This window comes from Trichechus manatus, unplaced genomic scaffold, assembly GCF_000243295.1.
Source record: "Trichechus manatus latirostris isolate Lorelei unplaced genomic scaffold, TriManLat1.0 scaffold00064, whole genome shotgun sequence".
Taxonomy (NCBI): Eukaryota; Metazoa; Chordata; class Mammalia; order Sirenia; family Trichechidae; genus Trichechus; species Trichechus manatus.
This window is the reverse complement of record NW_004444000.1, coordinates 7412596-7432993: the sequence shown is the minus strand read 5'-3', so window position 1 is coordinate 7432993 and position 20398 is coordinate 7412596. Positions and strand designations below refer to the sequence as shown.

At 39.2% G+C, this 20398-nt stretch overlaps 1 protein-coding gene across 1 annotated transcript in view; it reads right to left on the bottom strand.

Annotated features, from left to right (window-relative positions):
• The window catches only part of PRDM10 (PR/SET domain 10), a 114838-nt gene that overhangs the window by 54325 nt on the left and 40115 nt on the right, over positions 1-20398 (bottom strand). The window contains exons 2-4 of the mRNA XM_004379326.2: positions 16753-16935; positions 13945-14109; positions 12164-12223 (exon numbers count right to left, since the gene is read on the bottom strand). Coding sequence (XP_004379383.2) covers positions 12164-12223; positions 13945-14109; positions 16753-16854 — 327 coding nt within the window. The 5' untranslated portion in view covers positions 16855-16935. The remainder of the gene's footprint in view (positions 1-12163; positions 12224-13944; positions 14110-16752; positions 16936-20398) is intronic.

Sequence of the window (20398 nt, the reverse complement as noted above, 5' to 3'; positions counted from 1 at the left end):
AAGGACTAATTGTCCACAGCTACCAAGGCCTTCACCAGACTGAGTCCAGTACAGCTAGATGGTGCCCGGCTACCACAACTGACTGCTCTGACCAGTATCACAACACAGGGTTCTGGAAAGAGCTGGAGAAGGATGTAGAACAAAATTCTAACACCAAAAAAAGAACAGATTTACTGGCCTGACAGAGCCTGGAGAAACCCCGAGAGTATGGCCCCCAGACACCCTTTTGGCCCAGTGGTGAAGTCACTCCCGAGGTTCACTGTTCAGCCAGGGATTGGACAGCCACATAAAACAAAATGGGACTAATGAGGTACAGCAGTCCAGGGACAAGGACTAGAAGGCAGGAGGGGACAGGAAAGCTGTTAACAGGGAACCCAAGTTTGAGTAAGGACAGTGTTGACATGTCGTGGGGTTCTTAACCATTGTCATAGGGCAATATGTGTACTAACTATTTAATGAGAAACTATTTTGTTCTGTAAACACTCATCTAAAGTACAGGAAAAAAAAAGAATTATATATGTGAGATCAAATTGACAACAGCAATTCAAAAGGTTTGATGGGGAGCCTAGGGGACAATGAGTTGAAGACAATGGTGATTGAATAATTTGCAAAAGGATAGTGAAAATAGCAGCACAACTGGAAGAACGTAATCAATGTCACTGAATTGTACGTGTAGAAATTTTTGAAATGGTGTATCTTTGGCTATGTATATTTTCACCAAAAAAAAAAAGGCCCTCAAAGGTCGAGAAGGGAGATGTCGACATCTCGTGGGGTTGTCACCAATGTCAGAAAACAATATGTGTACTGACTGTTTAATGAAAAACTATTTGTTCTGTAAACTTTCACCTAAAGTACAATAAAAAAAAAAGTTAAAAAACAAAAGATTTACAGCCTTGGAAACCCTGTGGGGCAGTTCAACTCTGTTCTATAGTATCCAATTATGAGTTAAAATCGACATGATGGCAAAGCGTTTGTTTTAGGTATGCCTTAAAAATTTGTTTAATGAATAATTAATTCAAATTCAACTGACGTTTACCGAATGTTACCCATATACTTAAATTCCTTTGAAGTCACACGACTCCTAAGCTGCGGATATAAAACACAAATTCTGTCTCTCCTTTGCTTTTTCCACTACATCACTACCTGCCCCTACAGAATTGAGTCTACTCAAGGAGGATAGCAGAAGAGGTAAACATCACATATACCTTGAATACCAGAACAACAAGACAGCCACATACATGCTCCTGAGGTAACAGCCAGCATGCAACAACAACAACAATGTCTGTAAGCAACACGTGCCAATTTTATCTACAGGAACAAAAGAATAAGCAACAAAAATATTTTAAACCTATACATTTTGTCATAGACAATAAAATGCAGAAAAAAGAAAAAATTTGTTAAACTTTACGGTATACTTTTTCCTTCCCACTTAATACCACTCTCTAATTATTCTGAAACTGTAATAATGAATTTCAGGAGACAATTTCTCTGAGAAATGAAATCTGAAACAACACTGGACAGCAGCAATCACGACAGACTGCCTCTTGATTCCTGCTGGGATCAATTATCAGTGCAGCATATTTTCTTCTCAGTGTGTGGGGAGTCACACATGTTCACTTTCAGAAACAAAGAGAAGACTGTACTTCCATGTTCGAGAGCACCAAGACCATCCTCAAGGATGAGCAAAGGCATACATGAAAAATACATATATGAAGAAAGGCTTCAATCAGATTTTGCCAGCACTGAAAACAAATGAAAAAAAGGAACACTTTTTGCTAAGGCAAAAAAACAAAAAACCAAAACCAAAAACATCATCTGTGTTAAATCCCCACTCTAACCCTCTATTCCAGAATTTATCCAGGTCACTGAACACACTGACAATCATAGCCAGAAATAAAAACTATGCTGGTTAGTTTCTTCAACAGGGAGCTTCATAAAGAAAGACTAAGCCAATCACTATAGTGCTGTGTAACGCCACGTTCATAGAGAAGTCTGAGCACAATTTTCCTTTTTTACAAAACATGAAACAAGTAGATTTCTTCTGGAGATTGGAGAAAATAAAGGACACTCTGAGGTGAAAACAGCAACAAAATTTTTAATTAAAACTATGCCTTAATATTAAAACAACAAAACGCCATTTTGCCTATCAGATTGACAAAAACTAAAAAGAATATAAATGCCCAATGTGACAAACCAAAAAGAAAAAAAACCAAACCCATTGCCAAAAGTCGATTCCAACTCATAGCGACCCTACAGGACAGAGTAGAACTGCCCCACAGGGTTTCCAAGGAGCGGCTGGTGGATTCGAACTGCCAATCTTTTGGTTAGCAACCGAGCTCTTAACCACAGCGCCACCAGGGTGCCAATGTGACAGGGGTGTGTGAAAACGGGTATTCTTATACATTGCTGGTGGGAATAGGATGTTTTTCAGCATCTAAAAAGCAATTTAGAAAGTGTTATCAAAATAATTTTCTCATTTATAATGCCAAATTTCAAACATATATAAAAGTCAAGCAAACAGTAAAATAAACCTCACATACCCAACACTCAGCTTCAGTAATTACCAACTCATGTCCAGTCACATTTCCTCTGTTCTACCACCCACCCTCCCCCTCACTAAATCATTGTGAAGTAGAACCCAGACATTATACATTTTCATCTGTAAATAGTTCAGTATACATCTCTGAGAAAATTATTATTATTTTATTTATTTTGTTGTTGCTCTTGAGAGTATACACAGCAAAACATACACCAATTCAACAGTTCCTACGTGTACAATTCAGTGACCCTGACTACATTGTTGGAGTTGTGCAACCATTCTCACCCTCATTTTCTGAGTCCTGCCTCCCCCATTAACATAAAATCACTGCCCCCTAAGGTTCCCATCTAATCTTTCAAGTTGCTGTTTGTCACTTTGATCCCAAATAGACAGTTCTTAAAAGAGCAGAATGTTCAAGGCAGACCTCATTTACTAGTTAGGCTAAACTATTGTTTGGTTTTAAGAAGACTTTTGGGGATATTTTTGGTTTAAGGTTAAAGATTATCAGGATTATTATATTTTACATATTATCATAAGGAGCTCTGGTGGCATAGTGGTTAAAGCGCTCAACTGCTAACGGAAAAGTCCCACCAGCTACTCGGCAGAAGAAAGATGTGGCAGTCTGCCTCCGTAAAGATTACAACCTTGGAAATCCTACGGGACAGTTCTACTCTGTCCTATAGGGTCGCTAAGAATCAGAATCGGCTTGACAGCAACCAGTTTGCTTTGTTTGTTTTTGGTTACACATTATCATACCCAATGTTCATTGCACCGTTACTTACAACAGCCGAAAAGTGGAAACAACCCAAATGTCCATCAACGGATGAACGGGTAAACAAAATGTGGTACATACATACAACGGAGTACTACTCAGCCAGTAAGAGAAATGAAGTGCTGATAGATGCCACAACGTGGATGGATGCTGAAAGCATGAGTGAAATAAGTCAGTGACAGAGGGGTAAATGTTGTATGATCTCACTTATAGAAATGACAAGAATAGGCAAATGTATAGAGACCAAAGTTTATGAGTGGTTACCAGGGGCAGGAGGGAGGGGAGATGGGGAGTCATTGTTTGGGAAGTGGTAAGTTTCAATTTCTGGTAATGGGAAACTTTGCAGTGATTAAGGTAAGGGTTGTACAATATGATTAATGTAATATCAATAAATCATATACCTGAAAAAGACTGAATTGGCAAATGTCGTGTTGTACATATTAAAAAAAAAAAAAGCAGCTGCTGAGGCTGCTTATGTAGTTGCTCATGAGATTTGGTTTCTTGGTTTGAAGGTTTAGGATCATGGCTTCATGGGACATCCCAGTCAATTGGCCTAATATCATTTTTAGTGTTTCTGTTCTACCTCCTAGTTTGTTGAGTAGTTCCTGGGGTCTGGGGTCTTAAAAGCTTGCAAGCAGCCATCCAAGGCATGCGAATTGGTCTCCTTTCATTTGAACAATAGAGGAAGGAGGAGAGTCAGGAACAGGATAAGGAAATGAATGTGTGGCTAATTGCCTCCCTGAACACCTGCCTCCTTTGCCATGAGACCAGAAGAACTGGATGGTGAACATTACTGAACATTCTGATCAAAGAGTCTACAAGCAAGTGTTGCTTAACATCAATTAGGGCACTGTCTGACTGCATATACATCCGTGGTCCCATAAGGTTATTCCGATCAGAGAACGGGATGTAGTGGATGTATTTTGCTAAGCAGGGAGATCCGATCTGTCTCTCACTAGCTCTCCAGGTCTCACGTTCACTTGACCTGGGGGTAGCAGGGAGAGGGGGGTCCTGATGCCCATCCGCGGCTGCATGTCCCACCATGCTCGCCTCAGGCAGGGACCACGCAGACACTGCTGGAGCGGCCAAAGGGGATGCCCTGCAGAGGCCACTGCCCCACTAGGCCAGGGTGCCCTACATGTGGCATCCAGGCCTGAGGACTCAGCTCTTCCCATGGTGGTGGCCACTGAGCGTTTCAGGCTTGGGCAGGTGGGGCTGGAAGAGTGCAAAGCCTGCTAGAGAAGATGGGGAAGGCAGACAGCGGGGCTGGGAGGCGGCTGGTCAGATGCTGAGTGTGCACCCAGCAGGCGGGCAGGGGCCGGGCGCAGCTGTCAGAGACCGGGTGGCAACCATGCAGGACCGGTGGCAGCAGAGCCAAAGTTTTCGCACAGTCCCTCGGCATGGTGGTGGTGGCGGTGCAGGTCCCAGGCCTGACCAGGGATTGTCCCGTGCATCTCTCTCCTGTATATAATATGGTGTTCACACAACATCCAAACCACGTAACGTCCTATTTCACAGAATATATCATGGATGTTAAGCAACGCATACCTGTATATGAGAATCCTGATCAAAAACGGGGAAAATTTGGAATAGAATTTCAAATTCTCATGGAATTCAGACCTTCTGGAGCCACTGAGGCTGGATGTCCCCCAAAACTATTGCTCTGAGATAATCTTTAAACCTTAAACATTAAACTGAAACTATCCCTGAAGCCATCTTTAAACCAAACAATAGTATAGCTTCATTAGTAAAGAATGCCTGGCTTGAGCATTATGCTCTTTTCAAGAATTATTTCTATGTGATCAAATTGACAACAGCAACTCGAAAGGTTAGATGAGAAGCTTAGGGGCAGTGAGTTTACATTAACAGTGGTGGAATAATTTGGAAAAGGATAGTGAGAATGGTTGTACAACTTGAAGACTGTAATCAATGTCACTGAATTGTACACGTGAAAATCGTTGAATTGGTGTGTTTTGCTGTGTATATTTTCACCAAAAAAATAAATTTTTTTTAAAGTGTGTCCAGAAGGTTATGTGTTGTCCTGATCCATCCATTATAAAGTTCCTCATTGGCCTTTTCTATTGGTTTCAGGTTGTTGATAACCATTGCCTAGATCTATAATTTCACTAAGGTATGTAAAATGGTGATATTCTAAGCCTATCATTCCCTCTTTATTTATTAGTTATAATACTTCTATAATGATGAAATTTCCCTTATCAAGTATTTGGTTACCTGAGTACATTCAGGGAGAAAGACTGGATACATGCTTGATTACTTCCGTTTATTTGCCAGTTTTCAGAAAAATGTAGTGGTCCCCTAGCATCCTCAAAAATCAACCAATGAGTTATATTTTTTAATATCAGCATGAACTTGTGGACTTTAAATATAGATAATGTATTTTAACCTTTGTAGATAGTATCCTTTTTATGGCTCCAATTGTCCCATTTTGGCCCCTTCAAGTTAGATATTGAGTTCTTTCCATAGGACCCCAGAAGAGAAGTTGTAATAGCTTCCTTGCATTCTGATAAGACAAGATGTTTCAGGATTATCTTGTACATTTCCTGCCCCAGAGCTTGAATCATCCATTTCTCCAAGTAGGTCTGATTCCTTTGATTGGAAATTAGTATTTAGACACCACATCGGAGCATTAGGGATATTCACTGCTACTGGGCTGATCATGGTATTTAAATCTTTTCAGTAACCAGGGCTAGAAAACAGGGATTTTTTTTAAGAGAAAATATATCATGAATTCATACTGATAGTCCAATTCAAATTTAGGATTCTAGGTTTTCATTTAACTCTTTATTTATTTATTTTTTTCACATTCACCAAAAAAAAAAAAAAAACTTGGTTCTTAAATAATTTAAAATGTGAATACTTTTTCTCCCTACCATTTCTCTTTTGGGAATTTATTGTAAGAAAATGGTTGGAAGGACAGTCAATTATGGCCTCTGCGCCTCTCATCCGGGCCACCTCGTCAGAAGTCTTAGGCCTGGAACATTCCCTGATAACGAAGGCTGGGAACTGAGTCTCTCCCCACAAACCCCTAGTGTCTTCCCCTTATCAGGGAGCCTGCATTCCTGTTCTGGGTATACAGTAAACCTTCTCTCTCTGCTCTGCTCATGTGTGAGTGCCATATGGCATCTGGTCAACCCTATCCCCCTATCTTCCCAGTGGGGAAGAAATAGAGTCTCTCAACTGCAGCACAAAAGGTGTGCATGCAGACCACCAGCCCTGCGTCACCCGTGGAGAGTGACCCGCTGGCCATGGGGGACCAGCATCCACTACTGAAGGTGACCTTGCTCTGTCTCTTCTCTGGGTGAGTAAAGTGCTGCTCCATCCAATGCCAGCGTGTAAGTCATGCTTTTGCTGGCAACCCCAGACCTTGTCCTGACAGTTTGGTGCAGTGAACAGGGTCAACAAAAATCGTCTGATATGCTATCTATGATAGTGTTCTTTATAGTAGCAAAAAAAGAAAGAAAGAAAGGGCCTACATGTACAAAAATAGGCAATTGAGAATATAAATATTAGTACATATCTATAACAAAAACACTATATTGTCAATAAAAATGATGATGTAGCTTTTTAGTATGATATTTAGAGAAAAAGAAAAAATATTACCAACTTGAAAACCACTTTAATTAAGCAAAAAATAATAAAAATATACTGGCTGAAAATATAATAGGCTCATGAATACGTACAGAAAACTCCCAAAGAAATACGAGCAAACCAAATCCAGACATATATGAAAGGGCTAAATAGGGTTTATTCCAAGAATGCAAAGCAGGCTTAATTTTTATATATCAGTTAATGTAATTCACTATATTAACAGAAAAGAGGAGAAAAATCATATGATAATGTCAACCAATTCAAAAAAAGCATTTGAGAAAAACCAAAATCCATTAATAATAATCAACATCAATTAACAATGAACACTCTTAGAAAACTAGAAATAAAGGGAACTTTCTTCAAAAAAACTTACGCCAAACATCATCTTATAGTGAAATATTGAAAGCTTGTCCTCTGAGAACAGGAAGAAAGGAAGCCTACTAGTACCACTGTTATTCAATAATGTACTAAAGATCCTAGCCAGTAGACTAAGAGGAAAAAAGGAAAGAACTGGAAAGAAAAAACACTTGTTATTCACAGACAACATGCCTATTTACTAACATGCCTATTTACTGAGAAAATCCAAAGGAACCTGCAGATAGATTATTAGAACTAACAGCAAAATTGAATTCAAGGACAATACAAAATTAACGGTGTTTCTATATGAAAGTAAGTTTAAAAACAAAATGTTTTAAAAATTATACCATTTATAATACCAACCAAAAAAATCAAATACCTAGGAATAAATCTATTGAAACATGTGCAAGACCTCTACCCAAAAAACTGTCTTTTTAATTTAATTTTAAATTAAGGGATATATCCTACCCTGAGACCAGAAGAAACTAGATGGTGCCTGGCTACCACTACCAACCATGCTGATCAGGACCACAATAGATGGATCATGATAGAATAAGACAAAAATGTGGAACAGAACTCAAATTCTTAAAAAGTCCAGATTTACTGGACCAGTTGAAACTCTAGGATTCCCCAAGACTATAGTCCTGAGATATTCTTTAAACCTTAAACCAAAGTTATCCCTTGAGGTCGCCTTTTAGTTAAATAACAGATTGGCTCATAAAATAATGAATATCACCTTTAAGTATTGTGTTGCTTTAAAATATCGCCTGTATGAGACCAAACAGTCAACAATTACTTGAAAACAAAGATGGGAATGTAAGGGCGAAGGGAAACCAAACAACCAGAATGGAAATAATGAGAATGTTCATGCATTGTGAAAAATGTAACCAATGTCACTGAACAACTTGTGTAGAAATTGCTGAAGAGGAACCTAAACTGCTGTGTAAACCTTCACCAAAAATACAATAAAATATTATTTAAATATATATATATATAGTTATGTGGTTGGGGAAAAAAGCATTAGCTATAAAAGAAAAGATGGACATTGGACTATATTAAAATGAAGAACTTCTTTTCATCCAAATACGTAATTAAGATGTGAAAAAGGAAGCCACAGAGTGGAGAAGATATTTGCAACACGGAACTCCAAAGGGCTTGGATACAGAATATATAAAGAAATCCTATTTGTCTGGAAAAAGATAATCCAACAGAAAAAAGGGCACAAGAATTTAACCAGCATTTCACAAAAGCATATCCAAATGGCCAATGAATGCATGAAAAGATACTCAGCACTATACTACTACATACCTAGGAAAATTGCTATAATGAGCAAGACTGACAATATGAAGTACAGTAAAGATGCAGTGAAACTGGAATGCTCAGATACTGCTGGTATGAATGTAAATTGCTACTAAATACTTCATAAAATGGTTTAATATTATTAATTAACAGTTGATATACCTTATAACCCAGCCATTTCACTGTTAAATATACACTCAACAAAAATGTATGTGCATGAAGACTATAAGTCATATACAAAAACATTCACAGCACCATTATTCTTAACAGCCATAACTGGAAACAACTGATAGTGTAACACACAGATATACTGTGGTATATTCATAAAACTAAATACTAAATAGCAATAAAAATGAAAGGAAAAAAAATCTACAGCTACACACAACAACGCGAATCTTCCAAGTATAATGTTCAGCAAAGAAGCCACGTGAAAAGGAAACCATACTATACAATTCCATTTATGTCAAGTCCAAAAATGGGAAACTAATCTATGGTGTTAGCAGGCAGGAGAGCAGTCACCTCTGAGAAGGGAAGGCTATGTAACTGTGAGGAAGCATGAAGGTGCTTTTAGGAGCTGGTGGTATTCTGTTGTTCAATCTGGGTGCCAGTTACAGAGCATGTTCTCTTCAGAACATATGGTTGAGCTATGTGCTTATGATTTTTGCAGATATATACATATATTTTAATTAAATAGTAAAAAAAAAAAATACAGTGAGGTGGCCTGGTGGACAGGCTAAAAGAAAGAACACAAATAAAATGGAAAAGAACATACACAGAAATGACTGCATAGAGAATGTTGGATATGGAATGCAAAGAAGAGACAACATACGCACTGCTCGCTGATCTTCCTGAATATCGAGCAAAAGAATTTTCAAAGCTAGAATAGATTGAAATTTTCCTGAAGTAAAGTTTTAACCTCTACATCAAAAAGACACATCCCGGACTAATGGACCACAGCTACCAAGGCCTCCACCAGACTGAGTTCAGTACAGCTAGACAGTGCCCGGCTACCACCACTGACTGCTCTGATCACAACAGAGGGTTCTGGACAGAGCTGGAGAAGGATATAGAACAAAATTCTAACACACACACACAAAAAAGACTAGATTTACTGGCCTGAAAGAGTCCGGAGAAACCCCAAGAGTATGGCCCCCAGACACCCTTTTAGCTCAGTGGTGAAGTCATTTCCGAGGTTCACCATTCAGCCAGGGATTGGATAGCCCCACAAAACAAAATGGGGCTAATGAGGCACAGCAGTCCAGGGACAAGGACTAGAAGGCAGAAGGGGACAGGAAAGCTGGAGATAGGGAACCCAAGGCTGAGTAAGGACAGTGCTGACATGTAGTGGGGTTGTTAACCATTGTCACAGGGCAACCTGTGTACTAACTGTTTAATGAGAAACTATTTTATTCTGTAAACCTTCATCTAAAGTGAGAATAGCAGCACAACTGGAAGAACGTAATTGTCATTGAACTGTGCACGTAGAAATTTTTGAAATGGTGTATCTTTGGCTATGTATATTTTCACTGAAAAAAAAAAAGATTGAGAAGGAAGAGGGTTGACATGTTGTGGGGTTGTTAACCAATGTCATAAAACAATACTTGTACTGACTGTTTAATGAGAAACTGTTTTGTAAACCTTCACCTAAAGTACAATTAAAAAATAAATAGATAGAAATTATCCTTAGAATTGTAAAATAAAAGACACATCCTGTCCTAGGAAACTCGGATTCATATGCTGGTGAAGTCATTAGACATCAAAGAAACACTTCAAGGAGAAAGAATCACCTAGCCATTAAGACAGAAAAGGCACGAAGAAAATATCAAAATTAGACTCAAGATTTCACCAAAGCAAATTAAATGGTGATAGTGGGGCAAAATTCTAAATAACTGTGGTTACCGAACAGAACATAAATATGTTACTTTCAACAATAACTTAACCGACACAAAACAGCGGTGAGGAAAGTGGGAGGAAGTACACCTGGGCTGACTTCCGGGGAACTGACGGACACCATGTGGTAAGGCTGAAATGCAGGTTAGAAAAAAGAATGACTCCAACCGCCTTCAATGTCACTTCAATTTCTTTTTCTTCTGCTAAATTCAAGTAAATTTAAGTTTAAAACTTTTAAATGAATAATAGCATTTAGAGCATGACACATATTCCCCCCGGCTTGTTTATCTTTCTCTATGTATGTGTCTCTGAAATAATAGTTACCAAATATTAAGTTAACGTTCCTGGGAATTTGGGGTGTTGTTGGATTTTTGGTTTTTTTTAAACGTCTTTTTTTCGTATCGCTTCAACTTTTTATGAAAAGAAATCAATACTCTAAAAATCAATGAATGAATTAATCATCTATGGAAGACATTCAAAGGCATTTCATTTTTTTCCCACTGAATAGTAAAAGCTAACAATTTCACGCTTGCTTGATGGAATCAATAAATATTTACAGAAAATTTTTTTGGTCAAGAAAACACCTAATTAGTATAAAATTATTAAAATAAAATAATAATTCTCATTCAAGTTCACAGATCTCACAAAATTATAGTGCACTACCAATCAAAAATTCAGTTATAATTTGTATAACAAAGACTCCTAAGAACTTTCTCCTGATTTCACCAATAATATTAGCACTACTACTCATTATTTTTCAAATTTAAAAATGGACATATCTGAACCCATTGGTGTCAAGTCATTCCCGACTCAGAGTGACCCTACAGGACACAGTAAAACTGCCCCATAGGGTTTCCAAGGTTGTAATCTTTACGGAAGCGGACGGCCACATCTTCCCCCTGTGGAGCGGCTGGTGGGCTCAAACCACTGCTTAGCCACTGCAGCACCCGGGCTATTTTATGAGGGTTCATTAGTTCTCTCTCATAAACTAAACAATAAAAAAGCAGAAAGTGCTTACTAATGAGAATTTAATTATGAGTCATTCATGACATTCGGAGATACAGCCAGATAAGTCATACTAGCTGACAGGAAAGTAAATATGCTTGAATTCATATTCGCTTCAGAGTAACAGTGACAATATCTAGCTTCTGTGCCTTCTTATCAGTTTCACACCCTGGAGGAAAATAAGGAAGAAGTCCCTCAAAGTCAAATAGAATATATTAGAAACGGGGTTAAAGGTGAAGAAACGCTTTAAAAGAAAACCAAGAATAATCCCAATTTTTAAGAAACCAGAATGAGGACGATTGCCACCAGATTTATATGTAATTTAAACAGGAATTTGTTTCAATATTTAAAAATGAAACAAGCACTAAAATGTTTCCAAATTAAAAAATATAGATACACTTTTAAAACTAAAGATTATTCTTTGAGGACATGAGCTAGTATCCTGTTTATATGCTTATTTTTTCAATTGCCCCAACAAAGCATTTTTTATTACCAGGCTCTTCCAAGGTACATTGATTGGAGCAGGTTAGTGCATTTTTTTGTTTTGTTTTCATTGAAGGAGCTGGAGAACATTCTTAATACTTAAAAGGCAAACATGCAGAGAATGCAAGTACAGAGGATTAAGGGAGACATTCCAAGGATGGTAACCTTCACAGTATTATCCCCAAACAACAACAAAGGCAGTTCCTCACCTGCTGAGCTGTAGCATCCTGTTGGACATATGTGACCTGGCCTGGGTCTGTAAACAGAGTCTAGACAAAAAAAACAACTTATCAATAGATCTCTAGACAGCTTGCCTACACAGGGAAAATTATCCTACTGCTAAGCACCAATTCTTGGGAGAGTTAACTCCCATTACAGCTAGTAATAATCCTGCATTAATAAAGAAGATAGATAGTAACCTTACATTTAGCTAAAGCCTTTCATTCAAATGGCTCCAGAGAGATTGTGTAAGCTAACCATCTCAAATGTCTAACATACTTCACAATTTCACTCTTCTGCAAAGCCTGTCGAGGTTGCATAGCGCAGTCAGTTAAGGCAGGCATGTCATGAAAACACAAGGCTGGCCATGAATGAGGGCACTTAATGTTCACACTGTGTAGGGCAGGAGTGGGCCTGTGATTAAATGAGAACGGATGGAAGCGCACAGACATTCAGAGGAGTATTATAGTCATAAGGATTACAGCTGTTTCAAATATACATGCACATTTATTATCAGAAGAGAATTAGAAGGAAAATAAATGGAAATTAATGTCCCACAGGTTCTTTTTTTGGATAAAGCCAGTAAGGTCTTAATTAAAAAAAAAAAAAAATCATTATAAACACATGGTAGCGTGGGTCACGGGGCAGCAAAGCTAAGTCAAGAAGGAAAATCTTCAAAACTATTTCAGCCACAGCATCACGTCTAATATCTCCAATTTAGAAAAATATTTTTTTCCTCTAAAATTTTTAAATGACTTTAATTCATCCAGCCTTTTAGCTAATCTATGGGAGTAAGAACTATGGTTTAGTTTTGATTCCAGAGGAACATAGAAAAGAATTTCAGCCAGTGTCACACTTCTTGGATTTAACATGCAAAAAAAAAAAAAAAAATTATTATTATAATTTAGAAATTTAGTAACAAAGTAATAAACTACAAGTTGGGCATAGGACATTCTTTACATAAACTAGCTTATTTTAATAGGGTAGGGGACTGAAAATAAGTAGAGGCATTCCCAAAGTACCCGCCTGACTACTGGGCTATTTCATCTTTACATAGATTTGAAAGATATTAATTAGGAGGGCCCGCTTCTTCTCAGGAGTGATTAGAGCCACTTAATTAAATACTGAATGAGGGCAAATTGCTATTACCAGCATCCTACTATACAAGCATGGAATTTATTTTTTTAACACATATGTTTAAAAGCACTTTGTCCATTGTAAAGTGCTAACAAGAGAAACAAGCATTTGTATATGGGAAAACATTTGTGTCATGCATTGGAAAACTGATGCCCCAAGTCTCTGGCAAAAAAATAAAATAGCTATAATTGTACCAATTTCACCAGGAACCACTTGGTTCTATCACAGTCCTACCAATCAGTAAGTTATGTTAACAAGCTAACCTGACCCTCAGCTTACACATTTAACTGAAATAATCTGTATGACGTATCTTTAGTTCTACAAAACTAAATGCCATTTTTGGCCTGGTTCTTGATACTTAACAAAAGTAACAAACTCATAATCTAGTCAGTGGTCACTGGGGAGAAGAGCTGATATAGGCTAGTACTCTAGCTCTTCACATTTAATTTAAATAAATAACCCCTGTCACACATCCTCTGCCAAGTCTGCTGCAAGCTCCTGGAGAGCACAAATCTTATCCAAATATTTTCTGTCTCACCAGCACCTAGCACGGGGACTGGCAGAGGGAAAGCGGAAGTGACTGATGAATTAATTAGTTAATAAGAAAACTGTAAACAAATAACACCTCACGTGCCTGCGCAGCTTCCACAGGATGGATGTAAACCAGCGTGTGCTCCGGGCCATCCACTGAAGTGTAGGAGGCGCCGTCTGCCGTGTACACCACCTGCTGGGGTGGACGACCCTGCTCATCAGTGTAGACGATCTGGGTCACAGTTCCAGTGTCCGGAACAAAGTGCACCTGGGGCGAAAGGTAGACGGGTATGTTGCATCTTTTCTTGTAGAAGAACACCAATCCCACAAAGGTACACGGCTAACCAAGCACAGTCCACACCTGCCTTTCTAAAATATCCCCCACTGAAAGGAAAACAGAGGCTGAGAAACCTTCATCCACACGGAGTTAGTGACTAGGAGACAGGATCCTGATGGACTGCTTAGTATTAGACAGCTGACTTAAATCCCCGTTTGCCTCAGATGTCCAATACAGACATCACTCTCAGACAGGAATGAGGGTATGGCTAACTGACCCTGGAAAAGTGACTGAAGATTCCTGGTTGATAATACTACCAAACTACAAAATACAAATTATTTTGTGACGTGAGAAGATATGTCTAGACTCAAAAGCCAATTGCTCTCAACACATCATAACAAATTCCAGTTTACAGCTAATAGTGCCTTTCAGCAAACACATGCAAATAAGGTCACTTTCTTTCCTGTAAGTTCTTTCATACTCAAAGGACAGACTGGAGGCATATCAGTAAATGTCTGCTGAATCAATGAATACAATAGAACTCCTCCTTATCAGTTAGGTAAAAATACAGAAAATTCTAATAAACTAATTTTAAGAGTTTTTGGACCCCTGGACACCCTTTTAGCTCAGTAATGAAGTCACTCCTGAGCTTTACCCTTCAGCCAAAGATTAGACAGGCCTATAAAACAAAATGAGACTAAAGGGGCACACCAGCCCGGGGCAAGGCCTAGAAGGCAGGAGGGGACAGGAAAGCTGGTAACAAGGAACCCAAAGTCGAGATGGGAGAGTGTTGACATGTCGTGGGGTTGTTAACCAATGTCATAAAACAATATGTGTACTAACTGTTTAATGAGAAGCTAGTTTGTTCTATAAACCTTCATCTAAAGTACAAAAAAAAAGAACATTAATGAAAGGGGAAAAAAAGCATTGCTTTAAAAATAAATTAGAGGACATTAACAATAAAAAAAAAAAAAAAGAGTTTTTGGAAAACTGATTCAGTTGTCACCAGAGTAAATAATTCCCCTTCTCCCAAGAACTAAAGAACTGAAGTAGATATTGAGTGTTGTAAAATCTTTTCTGAGTTGTCAGCTTTGGAGGTTTGAATTCTTGAAGGCTAGAGCCTGGCAGACTACCTGACACCCTGCATTTAAGGTATGGGGGCAGATGCGAAAGTGCACAGTTGAGAGAGAAAGAATTTATATGTTGATACTGAAGTCAGGCACTCTTAGGCTGGAATCCTTACTCGTACATTGGCTTGGATTTGAACCTAATTTTTTTATTACTTCAGTTTTCTACAGTGGGGAATGACAGATCCCAAAGGAATCCCCAGAAAGAAACCTGAGGACCACATGCAATCTAGCACCACAGAAATGCAACAAACTTCCACCTCTCTATCAACTTCTACATATATTCAATTTGCCCATGAAAAAATAGTTTGTATAGTAGAAGAACTAGGCTTATCACATATTTGCTCAGCTTTCATTGCTGTAAGATAATTTTGTGACTTTCTGTTTAGATTTGTTCATTAGCATCAAAACCACAGACTAGTTTTAATGCTTAAAAAAGAAAAAACATTTCCTCAAATGAAGAGCCATCCAAGTTTTCCAGTTGGGCTCTTCACCACTCCCTCGTCTTCTAGGAAAAGGACAACTGAGGAGATGCTGGAGGGGCCTTGACCTCTGTCGTCTGCTTACCCACAATGGGGACCCCGGTCAAGTACAGTGTCACAACCAGGTGTCCCTTTGTTCTGTGCTTTTACTGACTACACTCTGGAGTATACACAAAATACACTAAAATATCTAGCTACAGGAAAGTAGCCTTCAAAATGGATTCCCTGGGACACAGGACAGCATTCTCAACTATTCTGCTGAAAACATCTCTGGAATTTTTTTTTAAGTATTCAGACTCAGATTGTTAAATCACACCAGATGATTGACTTTATTACTTTATTATAATACCATTTTTGCTTAAAAACTAAGCTTTATACTTTGGTCACATATAAAACATGGCTCCCCGTGACTGCTAGCTCTTCCCAAAACTCCAATCCAGAGCCCAGATGCAGAGATTTGCCTTTGCTAAGAACAGTCAAAAGCATGTGGAGTTGGTTCTGATGGGAATTGGAAAGGCAGAGATCATCAATGACAGCACCATTTGAAGAGGGGACACTCCTCCAAAGCTGCTGACTGATAATGGGACAACTGTCATTTAGAGGTTAACATTCAGAATTTAAAAAGAAAACAAAAGAAAAAGCCACTCATTTTATAGACATACCTTGTGCCTCATTACACAAGGAGAATCAAAATCCTCTACTGGGAAACATAAAAGAAACAAACTACAGTTTGAGGAAGCAGCACCAGCAATATAAAATTAAACAGGAAGATGACAGCAATAAGTAGCAGAAAAGGCAGAGAAGCCTATAGGTGGTAGCTGAGCTCTTCTAAATCACAGTGAGCCATCCGGATGGAGCATTTAAAGTACAGAAACACTGCCTATTCCTCGTGCTCAAGTTCTTCAAGTCAGCTCCCTCCTAAATACTCATCACCACAGAGTAGCTGTCATTTCTTTAGCTGCCAGCTAACTGCACCCAACTAAAAAGCAGCTATGGACACACGGCTGGAAAGGACCAGTCTTCACCTGTGCAGTGTTCTGCTCGTGCTCTGCAGCTGTGGGCCACACGTGTGAGTTTTCAGCTTTGGAGTCCATCTCTTCTCCACTGGGCACTCCAAGACGGGGCATCTAGAGCAGCACAGGGCAGACAACACTCATCTGTCTACCACGTATGCACTCAGGAACAGCACACGCTCCCTCTGCAAGGTGCTGAAAAAGAGCAAAAGCAACCGAGACTTGAAGTAGATGAACTCATTTTAATAAATTATGCCTTGAACCTCTCAGAATGAGAAAAAATGGAGAAATTATTTGTAATAATAATACAGTGTATTACATGCTTGCTATGTTCTAGGCACTCCCTGTGTGTCTGTGTAAAATGCTCTCTTCATCAACGACGCATGAGGTAGTTACCTTGGTTCCTGATGGGAAGAATGAGGTTAGCAGATGCTAAAGGGAAGGAGTGATGGGTTCAAACTCAAGCCTGATGGCCACGCAGCCCTAACTCATTCCTGCCTTGGCACGGCTGTGGACACTGACTTCCCATACCACCTTTACCAGGAATGAGCGACATAACAGTAAAAGTCACAAAACGAGAAAAGAAAGGTGGGGAGGCGGGAGGGGACTGAATTTTCTGGGCCACAATTTGGTGACTGCAAATATAAACTTTGTTTTCCTATTTGGTCAGTGAAGGAGTGATTCATGACCAAATCAAAAGCCTTAGTAAAAATCAAGATAAACAAAACTTACGTCTTGAAATCTTACTCGTTTCCAAAACAGGCCTCTAAAGTGACCCATCTCCCCTTCTGATGATGATAGAACGCAGACACTTTAAAAGTCATGTGAGCCTTGCTGTGTAACAGGCAGCAGGGCAGCCACACTGGGTACACCTCCTCTCAACCTCCCAATAAAACAGTATAAATAGACACAGAAAGGCCAAAAGTGGTCAGAATACCAATGAACTAAAGATAAGAAAGACACTGGCCCAGTTCCAGCCAGAATGTTCTCCATTATTCATGGAAATAGGCTGAGAAGCACATCCTTAGACTACACACACTACAACCTCTGAATCAGAATAAGGCCCATATACGTGAGGGTATATATGTATGTATGTATGCAGGCATTATACGTGTATAGGTATGTATATATGTGTGTAAATATAGGTGTATGTATATGCTGCTATGTGACAGTATGCGCATACAGTCATATATATAATAAAGTACATAGGGAGCACAGTTACAGACACTTCTTAGACATAACCCAACACCTCGTGGGATTGGATTTCTGGGTTTGAAGGATTACAACCATAGTCTCATGGAATATCTCGGTCAATTTGGATAACATAGTTCATAAAGTTTGTGTTCTATATCCTAGTTTGCTGAGTAGCGTCTGGGGTCTTAAAAGCTTACAAGTGACCATCTAAATACAACTATTGGTATCTACTTGTCCAAAGCAAAAGAGAAAGAAGGAAACCAAAGACTCAAAGCAGGAATTTGTCTACAGGACAAATAGTCTACACAAACCATGGCCTCATCTACCCTGAGACCAGAAGAACTAGATGGTGCCTGGCTACCAATACCAACCTCTAATCAAAGCCACAACAGATGGACACTGATAGAATGGGAGAAAAATGTGGAAGAGAATTTCAAATTCCTAATAAAAACAAACAACAAAACAGACCTACTGGGCTGGTTGCGACTGGAGGACTCCTCAAGACTACTGTCCTGAGATACTCTTCAGACCTTGAACTGATAGTAACCCCTGAGGTCACCCTGTAGCTAAATACAAATTGGCTCAAAAAATACCATATTTTTACACAAATAACGCACACATTCTACTTTTTTGCTGACTGTGCCCTCCCCTGCCCCCCATGAGGTATTTTCATAAGCTTGCTATGCTAATTTTTTTTTAACAACAAAAAAGATTAGCATAATGTGCTGAAGAAATAACTCGTGGAGGGAAGCTGCAAAAGGCAAAAAAATGTAGAACACACATTATTTGTGTAAAAATACAGTAATGAATATCACGCATAAGTAATGTGCTCCTTTAAAAACAATCACCTACATGAGACCAAATGGTCAACAATTACTTTAAAACGAAGATGAGAATGTAAGGGGGCAGGGAAACTAGATTAATGAAACAGAACCACCAGAACGAAATAATGAGGATGTTCACGTATTGTGAAGAAGGTAACCAATGTCACTGAATAACTTTTGTAGAAATTGGTGAAGGGGAACCTAAACTTCTGTAGAAACCTTCACTGAAAACATAGTAAAATATTATTTAAAAAGAAAAAGAAAGAAAGAATAAAGCCCATAGAAAAAAGAAAAGATGCTTCAACGCCCAACTGGCTGTGCCTAACTCTAGGGTACAGTAACAACAGCAGGTCCGAACTGTGTGGGAACCATCTTCTAAGCCATTCAGGAGCCTAGTCTGCTTCTGCTCAATATTACCACGCTCACCCCACTCGCAGTCCTAAACTCCTCGCCCCATCACACACTAATACTCCACCCTGAATACACCTGCTCCTCTTATCTCCATTCGGACAGTACAGCAACACTGCAGTTTCCACCAGCAGGTGAATGTCTAAATAAAGGGGCATGAGAGAACTTTCTGGAGAAGCACAAATATCCTGTATCTTGTATCTGGATTGGGGTGGTCGTTATATGGGGAATATATGGGTCCAAAGTCATCAACCTGTCCAAATAAAATATGTTAATTTCATCTTTTATAAATTATACCATAATAAAGTTGATTTTTTAAAAAATCATACCTTTCTTATACAGCTACCAGTGACCATGGAGTTGATTCTCACTTATGGTGACCCCACATGTGTCAGAATAGAACTGCTGCTCCACAGGGTTTTCAGAAGCAGATCACCAGGCCTTTCTTCTGAGGTGCCTTTGGGTGGGTTTGAACCACCAACCTTTTGGTTAGTAGCCCAGCACCTAATCGTTTGCATGAATTCCTCTTATATAGCAGTACAATTTAAAGATATGGAGTACCTGGGTGGTGCAAATAGTTAACATACTTGGCTGCTAACCAAAAGGTTAGAAGTTCAAGTCCTCCCAGAGGTGCCTTGGAAGAAAGGCCTGGCAATTTACTTCCAAAAAATCAGTCATTGAAAACCCTTTGGAGAAGGACAACACACAATACAGGGGAAGTCAGCACAACTGGACTAAACCAAAAGCTAAGAAGTTTCCTGAACACAACCAAACACTTCGAGGGACAGAGTAGCAGGGGCGGGGGTCCGGGGACCGTGGTTTCAGGGGATGTCTAGGTCAACCGACATAACGAAGTTTATTAAGAAAATGTTCTGCATCCCACTTTGAAGAGCGATGACTGGGGTCTTAAAAGCTAGCGAGTGGCCATCTAAGATGCATCAATTAGTCCCAACCCACCTGGAGCAAAGGAGAATGAAGAACACCATGGACACAAGGAAAGTATTAGCACAAGAGACAAAAGGGCCACATAAACCAGAGACTCCAGCAGCCTGAGACCAGAAGAACTAGATGGTGCCTGGCTACCACCAATGACCACCTTCACAGGGAACACAACAGAGAGTCCCTGACGGAGCAGGAGGAAAGTAGGGTGCAGAACTCAAATTCTAGTAAAAAGACCAGACTTAATGGTCTGACTGAGACTAGAGGGACTCCAGAAGACATGACCCCCCCCC